This window comes from Mus caroli, unplaced genomic scaffold (genome assembly GCF_978045245.1).
Source record: "Mus caroli unplaced genomic scaffold, Mus_caroli_1 scaffold_17, whole genome shotgun sequence".
In the NCBI taxonomy this organism is placed as follows: Eukaryota; Metazoa; Chordata; class Mammalia; order Rodentia; family Muridae; genus Mus; species Mus caroli.
The window spans coordinates 21706795-21725715 of NW_028227272.1; the positions used below are offsets into that span (position 1 = coordinate 21706795).

At 39.1% G+C, this 18921-nt stretch overlaps 1 protein-coding gene across 13 annotated transcripts in view; it reads left to right on the top strand.

Moving 5' to 3' along the window:
* The window catches only part of Lpp (LIM domain containing preferred translocation partner in lipoma), a 608013-nt gene that overhangs the window by 362486 nt on the left and 226606 nt on the right, over nucleotides 1–18921 (top strand). For 12 of the 13 annotated variants that reach the window (XM_085832096.1, XM_085832095.1, XM_029470446.2 and 9 more), the window contains one exon: nucleotides 15381–16064. In XM_085832096.1, coding sequence (XP_085688222.1) covers nucleotides 15381–16064 — 684 coding nt within the window. Of the gene's footprint in view, nucleotides 1–15380; nucleotides 16086–18921 lie in introns of those variants that run through there. The other variant, XM_085832099.1, reaches the window with a different exon arrangement.

Here is an 18921-nt window from a genome sequence, read left to right on the forward strand (position 1 = left end):
TGCAGTGCATCGGAAATAAGGTTGATGGTAACTTGACATTTTGTTGGAAGTGTGTTCCTAGAATTTTGATATGCTTTTATGTTGATATGTTGATATGTTGAACCTTTTAATTCATTGTTTCTAGAAACATCCTTTTAAGGAAAATGAAACATAATTCATAGCTCTGCAAAAAATATCTTTATGGTTTTCATATGCTTGAAACACTGCAAATGATTGCCCTAGACCGAACATATCTGTTAATGCCAGTTGATGTCTTACTTAGAACAATATAAATAGCTTTTTCAAGAGTTGTAAAATTTGTGGATCTATTATCTAATGTGAAATGAAACATAAGATATAAAACTTTATATAAATGGTGTTTATATATATAAACACTGACATACATCCCTACCACATTCATGCATACATCATACATAAAAACAGAAGACCAGAGAAAGTCTGGGGCAAAAGATGAATAAAAGTTTGTTATCACTAAAGATTTTATTGATCTGTTTGCTGGTGCTTTTAATACCCAGACTGCCAACATTAAAGTGAATTTTATTATTTAAGAAAATCTCAAATAGAATTGTTTTCTAGTCTTTCGATGGTCTTTATGGAGAAATCGTATGTTAAGCTCTTCCGTTGCTCTTTTTGTTGACTTTTTCCCCTGGCGTACTAGAGGAAGAAATTCCCCTGTAAAGAGTATGGATCTACTATGCTTCTATGATACCAGGCATCATTGGGTGGTCCTTCTTTCTCTTGGCTTTCCTTTTCATCCCAGCTGTGGTTCTTTTTCCAGTCCTTGTAGCAAACATTGGCATAGTTGTTGCTGTGTATGGTGCTTTTGTATTTCTGTCAAGCTCCAGGTAGAGTTTACCTACAGAGAGGAACAAATTAGAGAGTATCAAGTAAATTAGGACAAAATTTATGCCTGAGTATATTCACTCATTTTACCAATTATTTATTCCTTTCTCTGAGATGCTTTGATGTTTAATTTTATCTGCACCTTGTGCTAATGTGCTATAAGGATCGTAAGGTAGAAAGAAGAACATTGGAACAGGGTCCGACTCATGAGTTTCACAGTTAGAATAATATCTCAGGATTTGAAAGTGAAATGTTCAACACATAAGTTCTTGTACTTTTAAAAATGTATTCCTCATCTGGTAGCACTGTTTGGGGAGGTATTTGAATCTCTGAGTTATGGGTCCTGGCATGCCATGGTAGGCCACAGGGATGGTAATACCTACTTCTGGTTTTGGCCTGAGTTGTCTACCAAATGTTCATCACTTTTGGAATCCCACCACATTCTGCTGCTATGGATGCACATATAACATGCTTTCTTCTACACAATGGATGGAATCTTCCGAAACTGTAAGCCAACACTGTCTTTCCTCTTTACGTAGGGTCAATGAGGGATTCTCGTCACTGCAAATCCAACTGTAACTAATACAAATTCCAGCTTTTGAACATGAAACTATATATAAACACCCCGCTTAAGTACACTTATCTGAGAAACATGGAGGAATAGGTTAATGTTTGAAATTATTTGTTGTGTAAAATTAAGAAGCATTTTTAATTAGAATTTTGAGAAGGAGCCAAGTTATAAGACAGGAGCATGCTTAAAGCCATTTGCCAATTCAGCATAGAATGGAAGCCTGTCCTTTGCTTCTGAGTTGAGTGTGCTTTGGCTGAGGGTATCTGGCATGTATTTAGAGCCTAAGTGGCTTGGCATGCAAGCAGACCAACTTCTGGGAATCTGAGACATTACCATTGGTTTTCTGTTCCTTTTTTGAATACCTGTGAACTCCCTGAGGCCAAGAGTGACAGGCCGCATCCCTGACATTTAGAAGGTGGCAGGGAATGGTAACTAAGCCCGAAAGGGGAATTCTAAAGTCACATAATGTATTTCTTTGCTCTGTGGTAGTTGTGCTCTCTGAAGGAAATATGTGGCGATATGATTGGCTTTCCCTGTACATAGCTGTTTTGTTTTTCACATATTTATGATAATTTTATAATAAGAAAATGAGGGAAGAAAAAGCAGAATGTCTGGGTTTCCACTTCCCTCTGTTATCATTCAAAGATTTTGTTTTGTTGTCTTTCTTGGTACTGGGTTTTAATCATGGTGTATGTGCAAGCTTATATTCTTTTGCTTTCTTATGATGTTATAGCATATAGGAAATAAACATTTTATAGCCAGTGTAGTTTGAAGTTTGGGAAAGCAAATTTTGAAAATATAGTTCAATGAGGATTTTTTTTAAAATATTCTCTTTCAAAGGATCTTAGGTACCAGAATTTATCTGTGATAAAAGGTGTCCCTCAGAAACTTTAAGCTATCAAGAATCTTTCAGATTTAACAAATCATTTATTTTTATAAAGAGGAAATTGAAACCCTAAAATTACCATGAGTGCATTCGTCAGGCTCTGTATTTTCTTAGATTGTTCCAAGTTAAAAGTGTGTCCAGAGACATTATGTCTGGATTTGCTATTGTTCATTATTTTAAAAAGGGATAGAAAGGAGATGAGCCAGTTCTTCATTTCACCTCCTTTTCTTTGGAGAAGTTAATGACAAAAAATTGACTTCAATTGTTCATGTCCCCATTGGTTTAAACTACCTCTCACCTTGTGATTAATCTGTTGATAAGGGCCAAATTCCCACTCCCTTGTTCTCCACCACACTCTGTTACTTGGGTCATGGCCAACAGTATGGCAGCATATCCTGCTAACCATCTTTGGGTTCCTGGATAACAGTGAGCATCAGTCATATGAAGACCATGAATCATCTTAATTCTTCAAGTTCTGTAGTATTTACTACAGCACAGAGTCTAAATTGTCAAATAGGCTTCATCAGAGAAGTTTCAGAAAAGAGAGGTAAAATAGCCAGGGGGGGTTGGAGGACCTTTCCAGCAAGGACTGGTTTTCTGATCTGTTTTGTTGATGTTGTTGTTGTTTAAGAATACTGTTTGTATATTACCAATCAAGTAGTCGAGTCCTGTTTGCCTCTGAGACTATGATGAAGGCAGACTGATTATGAACACACTATGTACAGGTAGAGACTACTACTGCTTGCACTTTTCATCAATTTCTTTTACTTCAGTGATTGGCAGGCATAAAAGGCCTTTCCTTCCAGATCCTTCTGCCCTCCCTCTCCCGTTTCAAGTCACATTACGACAGACAGTATCTCATCTACATGGTCACTCCAGGGTTTCCACATGGTCACTGCAGGATTGTCTGGGCATTGGCTGAACCTGCTTATTTTTACGTTACTGTTGTTTCTTCTGGTAGACATGGGAAAGTGACTTCTTTCCAGGATGGCAGATGTGCCTGGCGCACTCTTGCTGAAATCATGTGTGCTGTGGTTGAGTGAGAAATTACGAGTCCATGATTGTTGAAACACAGAACCATTTAAGTGATTGTACAGAGTGAGTATGTGAGCAGTTTTGCCGCACTTGCTCACCGTGGGCTTTCCTGGCTTGTTTTATGAGGATGAAGGGATGTGGACAGGCTTACTGAATAGAGCTCCTCAATGTCCCTAATAGTCGCTCTTTTTTTTTTTTAATTTATTTTTTTATTAGCTATTTTCCTCGTTTACATTTTCAATGCTATCCCAAAAGTCCCCCATACCCACCCCCCAACCCCCTACCCACCCACTCCCCCTTTTTGGCCCTGGGGCATATAAAGTTTGCAAGTCCAATGGGCCTCTCTTTGCAGTGATGGCCAACTAGGCCATCTTTTGATACATATGCAGCTAGAGACAAGAGCTCTGGGGTACTGGTTAGTTCATATTGTTGTTCCACCTATAGGGTTGCAGTTCCCTTTAGCTCCTTGGGTAATTTCTCTAGCTCCTCCATTGGAGGCCCTGTGATCCATCCAATAGCTGACTGTGATCATCCACTTCTGTGTTTGCTAGGCCCCAATAGTCGCTCTTTATGAAACCATTTTCCTCTTCCTCCTACTCTTGTGTTAGGAGTCCTCCTTCCTTAGGAACTATGCCCCCTCAGTCTGGCCTTTTTATCCATCCAGAGCAAATGGACAAGACACTTGCTTCTTAGAACAAACAGTTTAACAGAAAAACAAAACAGAACAAAACAAAACAAAACAAAACAACTTACTTTGCCATTGAATATATAATGGAGTTGATAGATTTGATATATTCAAATCATAATTATACAGTGATCATTTTTTAAATGAGTGGGTTTTTTTTCCTCTGTGAGAGAAAAACTGAACAAATATCTTGTGACTCTACTATGAGTATAACATACTCTTTAAATAATTTGTCTTTTACTGTTTGATAGTTTCAACAAGGGTCTGAATATAGTGTCAGTGTCTGAAAATTACCCCCTATTTCTCTTTTGCTTTGATTTTGGCACCCAAATTCCTTTGGAAATATGGGAGGGGGTGAGGTGGGTCTGGTTATTTCCTCAGAGCATGACCACTCGTTCACTTGCATGGACATAGCAACTCACCCTGTGCCTCTGATTCTTGATAGGCTGCCTGTTATCCGAGCCCAGATGTCTACTTTTGTTGGAAGCATATACAGAACTTGTTACCTTCTTTCAATTGTTAGATGGTCTGGTCATTTAAGGTGATGGTAGGACCTTTGCTCTTCCGATTCTGGAGATGTGAGGTTCACTGTCTTTCCATGAGTCAGTTTTGCACAACCTTGTTTTCTTAAAGATCCTTGGTAGAGATGTGTGACCTTGACCTTCTGTGTGCCTCTATTGTGCCATGCTCCTAGGAAGAAGAGCATCTGGTTTACTCCTGCACAGATAAATTACCTTTATCTCCTCCTTCAGGAAAACCTCTCTCTAATAAACTGTTTCCAGTGACCCTTTTCCAACTCTGGCTTCAGTGGCAGCACTCACAGCTGACCTCTAATACAATAAAACATGCACTTCCAGGAAACCCTGGAGGGCTTGGGTTTTCCAGCCAGAAGAACCACACCGTTTTATCATCTTTTCTTTGAGTACGCTAAAATGCTCAGTTCTCTTATTATAGAAGATTAAGCAGCATGCTGCTGTTGGTTTAAAAAAAAAATTCAGATTGCCAAATTATTCACCATGTAGAACAAGAAACACGGAATTCACACAGAATTCATATACTCAGATTCTTTAAAAATTAAACTGAGTCACAGCAGTGTTCATTACACCTAATATCCTTAGATCAATGTCTACGTTGTTGGCCTAGCAAATGAGGTATAAGGTAGAGAAGAATTTGAAACAGTTATGGTATAGTTAACTACCAGCAATCGTTTATTTGATTGGTTTCTCATGGAATTTGTCATTGATACATTATTGAAATGACATTGAATCTCTAAACGGGATTTTATAGACATCTGTTCCTAAGGTCATAAGACGGAATGCTAAGCTTGAAGGACCAAGTGTTGATCCCCTGAATCCAGGGAGAAAGTGCCTTTTAAGTAATAATGGCAGAAGTCTTGGACGAGGGATGCTCTAAAGGATCATCCTCTGTGACATGAATGTATTAGCAGAGGGTACCTTGACCAATCATGGGAAATCAGGATTGGCTTCCCAGAAGCCTCATTTTGTTCTAAACCTAAATGATGACTAAGTATTCTCTACAGGACAACATTGTAAGGCGCTGAGTCCCTTGTCACACCAGAGGTAATACAGCAAGAGCAGCTGTGCAGTTCTTCCAGGGAAAGACAAGGGTTTTTGCAATTTTCTGTGTTCAGTATATAGTTTTGTAATATAGAACAATAAAATAATTCAGTTCCTTTAAAACAATCCATATATTTGGAGTCAGTGAGATGACTCCTGCAGCCAAGCTTAAGCAACCTAGTTTAATCCAAAGAGCCCACACGGTTGAAGGGGAGAACCGATTTCCACAAGCTGTTCTCTGATCCTGAGTGTATCCTGTGGCCTGTGGACACACATGCACACAATGGGGGTGTGGGGTGACAGAGCAATTGCTATTACAAATAAGAAATGCAGATGTAAGTGTGAGGTTATTTATTTCCGACTCTTAGTCACTGGTGATAGTGGAGCAGACTTGCATATCCAGAGATTCATATTGGGAACAAGGAAGAGAGGCACATAAACTATCAAGTACAGAGATCGGTGGCATTCAATCACATTACTGCTCTAAGGTATCTTTCTTCAAACGTAACTGGTTTTCATATTTTCATCAATGCACATAAACTCTCCTTTCTTCACGTGTTTCTGATCCATGTCCTGTCTCTTAAGCTTTACAGAATTCCCTGTTATCTTTTTGTCATAATTTCCCCAGTCTCCTCTGCATTTTTTATTCACATAAACAATGATCTATCAATATTTTACAGCTTTCCTGGCAAGGTTGCCCCCCCTGAAAGCATTCTGCTGGTGTTCTTTGCTACAGCTCATAGAAAAATGATGTTCATAGAAAAAATTCAGGATGTTCTCATCCTGAATTGTTTTTTTTTTTTATATTTTCTTGGCCTGATTGGAGAACCATGTTAGGCCATGGGGAATGAAGGCGCAGGTAACCGAATTGCTTGCTATCCAGTAGCCTCTTTTCTGATTAGATCCCTAGACTCTTGCACTCTCAGATTGAATAAACGCTCCTGTTGATGGTGTTCTGTCAGTTACATACACATGTGTGCTAGGGACAGTCGACTGTACAGTGTGCATATTTATTCCAGTAGGATACGTGGAGACTTCCCAAGTTCAAACTGATGACCTACTGTTTTGCAACTTGTTCAGAATAAGTGGGAGCTACTCTTTAAAATGTTGGCTCTCTGGACTAGCAGGATGCTTGCTTTACAAATGTGAGTATATAGGTCTCACCTGGACTCCGGCTTGTCTGTTTAATTATAAGGGAGGAAAAAACGAACAATTTCAAGATAGTACCTGAGTGTTCCCACTTGATTTTATTTCTGAGAAACAACGTGACATGCATGCACTGGTGCTGTCCTTAGTCAGGGGAGCTGCCTGTCTTCACAGTATTTTATACCCACTCAAAAGTGTTGTGAGAATTAATTAAATGGAAAAGCGTCTAAGACCAACTGCTCTAGAGTGCCACATCAGACCATACTGTTGCTGCTATTTCTGCTTTAGAAGTTATTAAGAATAGCCCGTCACTAGCTGGAATATGTGTTTGCAGAGCACAGCACTGTGAAATGAACAAGTGTGGATGTGCTGAACAGAAGTAGGATATTTATGCCTGCATCTCTGACAGGAAAGCTGTAGAGGTATTGAAAGGCATATATGTATGTCTGATGTGTGGTGTGTGGGTGGGGACTCGGTGTGTGTATATGTGTGTACACATGCACGTGCTTTGAGTATTAGTCCTGTCCCCATATTGGGAGTGATCGTTTGAATCCAGGGCACCAGTTGAAAGCATTTGATTTGATTCTGACAGAAACTTTTGCAGTTGTTTTAACTTATCATTTAGAAACCAGCTATGAGGTTGCTTTCCCTGTAATTCACAGAACACTGGAAAGAGAGGCTGGGCTTCTCTCAAGTGTATCGCCCAAAGTAAAACTTGAATTGATTAAAATGTATTAAACCTTTGTTTTTGTTGGGTTTCTTCATTTATTGTTTTTATACATGGAAATTAAAATGTTATAACGGTTCACTATTCATTTTTGTTATACTGGTATTTACTTCAGCTTTAAGCATAGACTTGTTTATATTTACAGATGCAAAAATATGTGTACTTGGATCAGATATGCCGATAGATAACATTAATATTCCTGATCAAAAATATAATAAGTAATTGTTTCAGGATTTAGGTATATAAAATATGCTATGCTACCTCCTTCAGTATTAGTGGTTTAGGGATAGATCTTTCAGTGTTTCATATGCTTATATGATATATCAATGGTATTGTATCTATAGACAGATGGGTCCATTGTTTCTTAGCTTGATATTAAAATATGAAATTATTCCCATGCTTTTATATTTTTTATTCACTGATATATTGATTGATTGATTTATAGTATAGAACATAAAATTTACTCTCTCAACAGAGTTCACTTCATGTATAATATTTAGTGTAAAACTCCATTTTTGGTTTCTCCTTGTTTACAACAACCAAGACTTTTAATGGAAACTTCAAGTCAGAAAGGGAATCTTGGCTCTCCAGTTTGCAGGCTAGCAGTCAGCTTGTATGATCCAGCAGCCGGGGCAGGTGTGAGTTTGTCAGCTCTCTACAGTTCAAGGATTCTGCTGTTTCCTAGATCCTGGCAGGCAGTACCATTGTCCTCCTGTTCCACTTACTCACTTCTTCTCTGAGGAGAAGAATGGTTTCTGGAACTAAAAAAATCATAGTCTACAAAGGCCTTTTGAGGTATTGATGGTGGTGGTGGTTTGGTGGTATGTGTGTTTATTTTAATTTAGTCGCATTTTTCATCAGAAGGTTCTATGGCTTGCTGTTAGCTGGTTTTGGTTTTGATTGTTTTGTTTAATCTTAAGACAAAGGTCTCTCTGTAGGCCAGACTTGCCCTTACCTCATAATTCTTTGCTTGAGTTCACTGGGTTTGGGAATCACAGGCAGGCATCCATCACTGAGCCTGGCTCAGAAGAGACATGAAGACATCACACTTCAGTTGTAGACAATCTGGGCTTAGCTAACCCCAGCATGCAGAATGTACATAGCCATAGCTCCTGCCTCAGTAGTAACTGTGAGGGCTGTGTATGAAGTGCATTTGACAGATGTTCACATGAAGTTGGTGTTGTATAAATGCTTGTTGTTATAATACATTGTTTAGTTTCCAGTGAGTACTTTAATTTCTGTTTACTGCCACACAGGGGAAAAACATGGATAGCCACAAATGGAAAACATCATGTTTGTCAAATAGTGTGCGACACTCATCGTGAAATGTGTTTGAAAGGGCAATATGCCTTGTCCCCATTGATAAACAGTCAACTATCAGTCTGTATATATTTTTCTGTTTCTTGACTATGTGGAAATATCATTGTGTCACTTCAACCGTGTTGTATAGATGGTTGATCCCACAGTTTATTTGCCATGTAGCAGTTAGATTTGGGCATTTTCAATGTCATTGCATTCCTTGATTGATATATAATTTGGGGAGTTGAGCTTTCTGCTGCTGGTTAGATGTGGATCTTTAATACTTTTTACCATGTCCACCGTTGCCTTAGAAAATTTCCATTCTAAACAGGATCATTTTGAATTCATGTATAAACCTCATGACATTCTTCATATCCTCTTGAATAAGGATGGATTTACCAGTATCACTACCTCCCTTGTCTTACAGTAGCAATAGCAATTAGTAGTGCCTGACATGGAGCTAAATTATAATAGATGCTTCCTTAATTAGAAAAAGGAGTTATATTTGCTTGACTATACATGCAATTTATTATTTTAATGTGTTAGTTATTGGTTACTCTTTAATTTTTGTTTCTTTTTTGTTTTGTTTTGTTTTGTTTTGTTTTAGGCGGGTTTTCTCCATGTAGCTCTGGCTATCTGGGAACTCTCTGTGTAGACCAGGCTGGCTTTGAACTCAGAGTTCCTCCTCTCTCTGCCTCCATAGTACTTGGATTAGAAATGTGTTCTACCACCTACCAGCCTTTTTTATATATAAACATGTTTTTAGTCTGAGCCCCAAACTGGCCTTAAAATCACTCTGGCTCTTGGGTTGCCTCTGAATTTGTTGTAATCCTGCTGCTTCGACTTTTTACCTCCATATCCCAATGAATGCATTTAAAATTACACTTTGAACTGTTTCCCCGGAACACAAGAATTGAGAACTTACATTTACAAAACCATTATTAAAAGGAAAATAAATAGCTCAGTGTGCTGGCATATGCCCTGTGATCCTAGCACTCAGAAGTCTGACATAAGTTCAAGGCCAGCCTCAGCTATTTGGTGAGACTCCCATCTAAAACAAACAAACAGCACAGCAAATGCTTCTCAGAAAGAGAACCATGTTATAATTTGTGTCTTAGAGGCATTTGAGACTGAGGGCGCCACTGGAATTAAGCATGTATCCAGTATGTCCATGCATTTGTTGTCTGTTCTGTGAGGAAAAATACAGGTCAGTATGTTGCAGTTTTCTTAAGGGGACAACAGTTCATTCACTGATCAATGTCTTTCTAAATTTCGGCTGTGGACTATGATGTTGTGAACTATTCAGGGTGTCTTGTTGAGTAAAAGTGACTGGCCCCCTTCCCTTGAGAAAGCAAACACGTATACAAATGATAATAAAGAACAGGAGAGTTTGGAGCTGAGACAAAAGGATGGACCATCTAGAGACTGCCATACCTGGGGATCCATCCCATAATCAGCCTCCAAATGCTGACACCATTGCATACACCAGCAAGATTTTGCTTAAAGGACCCTGATATAGCTGTCTCTTGTGAGGCTATGCTGGGGCCTGGCAAACACAGAAGTGGATGCTCATAGTCAGCTATTGGATGGAACACAGGTACCCCAATGGAGGAGCTAGAGAAAGTACCCAAGGAGCTAAAGGGGTCTCCAACCCTATAGGTGGAACAACAATATGAACTAACCAGTACCCCCGAAGCTCATGTCTCTAGCTGCATATGTATCAGAAGATGGCCTAGTCAGCCATCATTGGGAAGAGAGGCCCCTTGGTCTTACAAATTTTATATGTAGTGACATGAAACTCTGTTTAATCCAGATATGTAGGTTTCTGTACCCTTAGACTGAATAACTGATAAAGATGAAAACATTCTCAGGGGCAGTAGATTAATGTCTCATTTTCAGTGGTTCTCAGCTGAAATGGATGTACTTAGTGACCAGGGGGAGATTGGAAAGTGATAGTCACCTATTGGTCATCTTATTTATTTATTTATTTATTTATTTATTTATTTATTTATTATTTTGAGACTGGGTTTCTCTTATAGCCCTGGCTGCCCTGGAACTTACTCTGTAGACCAGGCTGGCCTTGAACTTAGAAATCTGTCTGCCTCTGCCTCCCACGTGCTGGGATTAAAGGTGTGCGCCACCACTGCCTGGCTGGTCATCATCATTATTGTGGGGCACTATCAACATTGAATGAGCCAGAAGTCAACATGTCTATTGTAAGCGTTAAGGGCACAGGTAGTGCTCCTTGAGAAGATGTCACTAGCTCTTGGCCACAGATCTTCCTCTGAGCCACTGACAGGATGATGCCTGGGTCTCTCTGGGTTCTCTCCTCTCCAACTCTCCCTTCTCTGTGTTAAATAACTATGTCTACTCACCACTCACCAGTCCAATCCAGTTTAAAGGAGACGATAGTTCTCTCTGTTCAGGTTGCAAATCTCTTTTCTGAGTTTGGTGGCTCACCTTACTGAGCCTATCTGTTAAGCCTATATGTGTGAGTTCTTCAACAATACTTAGTTCGAGCATGTCCCTTTCATTGTTCTTTGGTCCTGCTTTGGGGAATCCTAATTTAAGGCCATCTTTCCCAACTTATCATTTGTCTCAAATATATTTTCCTGGGAAACTTGTAATTCTAAGATAACAAGACTTAATTTTAACTTCCTAATTTCATTGTTAAGTTACAAGATTCTATTGAATTTGGAATTTTTGTTTAATTTTATACTGTCCTTTTAGGAGTCAAACTTGTTATTTATTTTTATATACCAAGCATCTTGGATGTTGCTATATAGGTGAAGGATCTCTTTCCTGTCAGGCTGAAGGTAGGCATCATAATTTCCAATAGAAGTGTGTGTGTGTGTTTTAATTATTAAAACACATACTATACATATTCATAAATATATGCCCAGTTAAGTAATACCTTGACATTATGTTACAGACCACATTGAAAAGTAAATCGAACCTAGAAAAATCAATTGTAACATTAGACAATGTAACATGTATAGAGGCGAAACTGATTGCAGAGGGGATCACCTCTGCTTTCTTTGATGATTCATCCACAGCAAAACATAGAACTCAAACTTTGAATGTCTCACAGACTCAACTATGAATGTATATAGTGCCTGAGTAACTAGCCTAATAGAAGGCACTTTCCCTATGATAACTGTGAAGCCATGCCCCAGGACCAATGTTTAAAACCACACCATTTGAAAAGTAATACCAACAATAATTGCATTTAGAAAGTGAATTAGTATAGCCCTCACTTCTTAGAAATAATTTTCCCCTTAATAAGCACAGATACACACACACACACACATACACACACACACACACACACACACGTCCTTGAATGATAGTTGTTACAGGGCTCCAACTCCAGAGGCATTATATCCATATTGGAAATACCATTAGATCTCTCCTATATGCAAAACCTCAGTTTCAATTTTTATGTACATTTGCATGTATGTAGGTGTAACTGAGGGTATTGGAAGTGTAGGTAATGTAGGGTTTCAGGAAAGGGGTTGAGCGGGTAATAGACTGTGCTTGGCATCAAAGTGGAAAGGACTCAGGAGTTGAAGGATACAAATGGGATATGGGAGAAGTGGGAAAGGAGCACCATCCAATGCGGAGCGTGTATGGAAATGCCAAATGGAATCCATTACTTTGCTAAGTACTTAAAAAGAAACCCATTCCTGGGCAAGCTCTCCCACTCTCCCCTTATTTCTGCTGTGTGTTCTGTTGCGTGTACACTGGCACGTGTTTGGATATTTTTATAAGTGTTGTTAAAACTAGTATATTTTGGTGTATACGATTTTCTTCCAAAGTTTTACATATTTTATCTGATTGGACATGAAAGGAAAAAGAGCAGGCATCATTATTTTAAAGTGTATATATTTATGTTCTTCCTAGTTAAGGAAAACTGTGCCAATGCTTATCTGGTCCACATATTCAGTTAATTGAAGAGTCATGTTGCTGAATATTTTCTGTTTATTGGATTATTTGATAGTTCCAAGAATATATTTTTGACATTTCCTTTTATTTTTTGATTTTGTAGGAATTCTTGAATTTTTGTCATGATTTAACATTTTCATTTTGAAAATCGAGCACATTTAAATATCACACTTATCTATACATACATGTATGTGTGATTTTCTGGGAGTCAAATCTTTTTATGTGCTAGTTTTCTGCCATTCGTTTTCAAGCCTCTTCAGTGTATATTAATGAATCTCTGTTGTGCTACATGGGAAGAAGGTAGATCCCTTTACCCTCGGACACAAGGGAGAATCAAGGCAATTCAGACAAGACAAGGATTCATCTCATAATGCTATCTATCAGGAGCAGGGTATCACCTTCCCTTTTGCTTGTGTCTGGAAAGCTTCATTTCTTTCTATTGTGATAAAACTTTCACTGTATAATACATTATTGATGATAGTAAGTGAACTGTTAAACAGTGAGCCTTCACAGCTTATCTTGCTTGACTGCAAACAAATCAACTGATCGGGAAGTCCCTATTTAATATTCCCATTTGTGCTGGTTAGTTTTATGTCAGAAACTAACATAACTAAAATCAAATGAAAGGAGGGAGTCTCAGTTGACGAAAAATGCCTCCATAAGACTATGTTGGAAGCAGACCTGTAGGACATCTTCTCAATTAGTGATTGATGGATGAAGGGGATAGCCCATTGCTAGTAGTGCCATCCCTGGGCTGGTAGTCCTGGGTTCTATTAAAAAGCAGTCTGAGCAAGACATGTGGAGCAAGCAAGTAAGGAGCATTCTTTCTCGGCCTCTGTATCAGCTCCTACCTCGCTTGAGTTCTTGTTCTGACTTCCCTCAGTGATGAACAGAGTGAAGCGGAGGTATAAGCCAAATAATTCTCTTTCTCCCCAATTTACTTTGCTCATCGTATTTCCTCCAAATAATAGAAGCCCTATCCTATCTGCTCTTTGCCACTATAATCCCAATTCTTGATTTTGTGAGTCTTAACTAATTTCATTCAACATTTCATGTAAAATAATACAATATTTATATTGTTGTAACTCGGTTGTTTTTCATGAACTAATGTCTTCAGGGTTCATTCATGTTGCTATATGATGTAGATTTCCTTTTAGAGGAACAAATAATATTGCATTATAAGCACATTTTCTTTATCTGTCACCTTCGGATGGACATCTAAGTTCTTTCTTGTTGTAAATGTGGGACAGTGAACAAGGGAACTCTAATCTCTCTTTGAAATCCGCAGTTCAGTAATACTGGACGTTAGGTTGTATGTTCTCTTTTAATGTATTCAAGAACTTTCCCACTGTTCACCTTTGACTCTGTAGCTTTGCCTTCCCAACAACAGTGTGAGACACTTTGCTGTTCTTGCCAGTGCTGGTCTTCCAGTTCTTAATATCAATGATTCCCACAAGGATGCGATTCCTCATTTGGATTTTGTGTCCATTTGTCTATTATAGGTGATGAGGACCAATGTTCTTAAAGTTTTATCTTTTGTATATCTTTTTTAGAAGGCATTATTATTGTCATTTTAAAAACCTAAACTTGTTTTAAAAGTACCTTTGTTTTATGTTTATTCTTATGGGCAGTTGTCTGCATATTTACGTGTGTACAAGTATACCCTGTGTGTTCCTGGTGTCCATGGATGCCAGGAGTGGGTATCAGAGACCCGGGAACTAGAGTTATAGGTGATTGGGAACAACCTTTAGCATCCTAGGAACTAATGAGAAATAAGTGCTCTAACCACATAGCCATATCTATAGGCCTTGTTTTTGTCTCTGTTTACTTCTTTGTTGTAAGGCTTTCTTAGATCTTTGAGGATTAGCCCATTACTGGACATGTGATCATCTGTTTCTATTCAGTGCTTGCCTTAAAAGCTATTCTTGCTGTAAGAGGATTTCATTATGATGTCATAATGCTCTTGCTGTGGAGAGCTTTTCAAAATGATGTCATTGATCTTGCTGTGCAGAGCTTTTCAATATGAAATCATTGCTCTTGCTGTATAGACCATTTCAGTATGATATCATTGCTATTTCCTTACCTCTATCTTTTTGTTGTTGCTACATTGTTTTGATTATTAAAATTTACAACATATTTTTAAATTAGCAATGTAATTTCCCTGTGTTCTTTCTTTCCATGACCAGTTTAGCCAACCACTGTTTGTGATCTTTTCTGTTTCCATTTGAGTCTGAAATAGATAAGTATTCTATTTCTGCATTTTGATAGGTGTCACTCTAGATATAAAGGCTGTTTTGAGTGATCTAGGCTCTTCTAGTCCACAGACACATTCTACGTTTATTTTTATTTATTTATGTAACTCCTTTCATCACTGTCTTTGTTTTCAGTCTGTAGGTAGTTTATGCCTTGATTAAGCTTACTCCTGCCGTGACAGTCTTGCGGATGCTATTACAAATGAATTTGTTCCCTTATCTTTTTAAAATTCAGTTGTTTGCCGGTACTGCAGAGCAACTGACTTTTGGGTTAGTGAACTTCCTAAGGGAAGGGTCTTCCCTTGTTTGTATTTTACACCTTAACACACAAGCACTGATTAACCATACTCCCTATCTACTCATTTTATTTTCTTTTATTTCTGATCATCTTTGTCATTTTCTCTTCTATTTTAGGGCTCTGCTAGTTCAATAGCCACTCCTCCAGTTTCTACTCCTGTCACGGGACATAAGAGAATGGTCATTCCACACCAGCCACCCCTGACAGCGACCAAGAAGTCTGCAACAAAACCACAGCCTGCACCCCAGGCTGCACCCATCCCAGTGACTCCAATTGGAACACTCAAACCCCAGCCTCAGCCAGTTCCAGCCTCCTATACTACAGCATCCACATCTTCAAGGCCCACCTTTAATGTGCAAGTGAAGTCAGCTCAGCCCAGCCCACATTACATGGCTGGTCCATCCTCTGGACAAATATATGGTCCAGGGCCTCGTGGCTATAACACCCAGCCAGTTCCTGTATCGGGACAGTGTCCTCCTCCTCCAACTTGTGTTGGTACCGACTATGCATATATTCCACCATCCGGACATCCGCCTGAGTCTGGATATGGGTATACCTCCAACCAAGGACGCTATTATGAACCTTATTATGCAGCAGGTCCTAGCTATGGGGGCCGAAGTGAAGGTGATACTGCTTATGGGCAACAGGTTCAACCTAATACCTGGAAGCGGGAACCTGCGTATGCCCCTCCTGCAACCGGGAATCAGAACCATCCTGGCATGTATCCAGTCAGTGGCCCCAAGAAGACCTATATCACAGACCCTGTTTCAGCCCCCTGTGCACCACCACTGCAGCCAAAGGTAAGAAATCTACTAACATGACAATAGGGAAAAGGAAATGGCTCTTTTTCCCAGAGAGCACCATTAAAGACAGACGTGCATGTGCTGTTCTTCCATTAGCAGATGCCATCGCGAAGGAAAATAGAGAAACAAAAAGAGGTGAGTGCAGTCCTATTTGCACAGTACCAGTATCACTACTCTTCAGCATCCAGTGCAGCCAACTGCTCAGTAAGGAAGGAATTTCTTCCCAAAAGCTGAAAAAACACTGTCTAGAAAGTCTGATCTAAGGGCGGAATCAAAAATAATATATCTTCTCACCATTATATTTTGTTCTTTATAGCAAACCTTTCTGTGTAGTGCAGAAATGTCTTCATATATGTTGCACTTGCATGGAACCTGGATATGTTTGCAGTAGCTCAAGTTATGTCAGGTACAAGAAATTCCATGATCTGTACAAGAAAGGTGTCTAAGGCCATCATATGAGCTATTAACATTCAAAGCCCATGTTAAGGTAGTAAGAATTCAAGCAACATTGGTATCACAGTGGCTGATATGGTCAAACAAGTAGCCAAGGCCTCTAGGTACAGATGTGGTCAAGTGGATCTAAGAGGTAGGCTACTTCCCTTTGGGAAGAAGCAGAGACCTTGGGACTTGTTCATTGGCCCTTGTTTTTCAGCTCACAAATTCTCGTAGAAGGGTCTTAACCCTTCAGTCTTTAACCCAATTAAGGATATTCAGCAATCTTTTGTAAATGGAAGTTCTCAGTGTATATAGACTCCTTTTCATTGAGTATGCCATGACTATTTCTGACTGCATAAGTTATACTATACTCTGTACTCATCACAACTCGGGTTTTCCCTACTCCTAAGATGACACATGTGTTCCCTCATCATGAAATGAAAAAACGAACGAGAATGACTGTACAAAGGGTTAAATGAGAAAACTGGGAGCCTTCAGGCCCTGGGTTGGAACCAAGTTCCCTTTTTTATTTAGTAAGAGCTGTGAAGATGCCAGAGTTCAGGAACCTTTGTTTGCCCTGAAGCAGAATGGTAATTTGAAGTGCTGGATTGAGTAGAAGATTAGACCTTTCTCAATCATTTCCAAATTTTATCAGATTGTCAGTTTCATAACAGATTGTTCTCATACTCAACTTTGGAACAACAACCAAAAAAATAAAGTCCTTTCTGATATGTACTGGCACTGGCTCATTGGTCTTAGATGAAAGTCACTCTTATATCATTGTACTCCAAGCAATTGTCATATTCCTTAAAGGTCTAAACTTTCTAAGTGGTGCCTGTGATAGGCTAGAGGAGTCCACAAGCCTCACCTATGACACTTATATCAAAGTGGGGTAACCATGATCATTTTTGACTATAAGGCTTACATACACACACACACACACACACACACACACACACACACACACACACACATACACACACACTCTCTCTCTCTCTCAAGGTAAGTGGATTTTGTAACATGAATAAAGCCTCCTAAAAAGGAAATTTCTTCAAGGGCTAAGAAGATGGTTCTGTGGGTAAAGTCTAAGGAACACATCTTTGAATCTTCAAACCCACTTAAAAGCTAGCTGCACATCTTGGTCCTCCTGCAATCCTACCAAGAAGGAAGCAGAGACCAAGAGAGACAGCCTAGACAGCCTAGCAATAGTATAATAAGTTCCAGTTTAGCTATAGAGAGCAAATGTTGAGACCCTGCCTTTATCTATGGGGAATGTACTGTGGTGTATAGGAAGTCTGTGTCCATGTAACTTTGCTGTATAGTTTAACCTTTCAAAACAAACACAAAACCTAGCTTTTATTTGGGGCACAGTATATATGTGCATGTAGTATGTATATGTATTTGCATGCATGTTTCCATGCTTGAACATGGCATGTGAGGTTGATTTCTGGTGTCTTTCTCCATAATTGTACACCTTATGTATAGAGGCCCACTAGACAGCTAAGTGACATTACTCCTAGAAAGAGCTAATATCAGAATGGTTTGAAGGTGCTGTTCTACCATTGGGGAATCAGAGAAAACAAAAGTACTTCTACAAGCAAGGCATGGTTTGACCCTGGATATTATAAATCCCAGTTGTGCGTTTGAAACTGTCGATAGAGAAGGCTGGGCCCTTGATCCACTGATATTGATGTGACTTCACCTACCTACTTATGCCATGGAAAATTTTATTAACTACTCACCAGAAGGTGTCAAACTTTTGTTTGCTTATTATTTGAGGAAGTTAATTACTCATCACTTTTTTAAAAAACTGAACTATTTGTTTTTCAACAGAATCACGTACTTTCACATTGTATGCAGTTTGCAAATTAAAGATGAAAGTCCAGCCATGTACTTCTCATTGTGATTATGAAGAGAGTAGTTTGAGTGTGGTATTCAGCCCTGTGTCTGTGCTGTGGGAAGGGAAATTGACTGAGGAGCACCGTGGCATTTTCAGTCTGTGCTCTGGGCATCTGCTGATGGAGAGTGGGCCCTAGCTCAGAGCAGAATGCTGCTGAGTCCAAGGCACCTGTGGGGAGAGGCCTTTGTTCTCAGCATTGTGTCTGCTTGGCTCAAGGATGTGATTGGAACCATCAGAAATGAGCTCCCAATGCCTCTCTGCATTCTTCCTTAATATCCTTTAATTGGTTTGAAGAAAAATTCGACTTCTTTGTCACACTTTCAGCTATGGTAAAGAAGAGTGTCATTTTCTAATTAATTAGGGAATGCAAAGAGTTGGAGATTTCCATAGCCTGAATAATTGCCGAGGGAGGGCTGTTCACTATCCCCGTTGGCTTTGGTTTGTTTTTATTTATTAAGGCACTAATGGAAAAGATGCTTTTGCATCTTTAAGCGGTGACCTTTCTGTACATTGAGGATT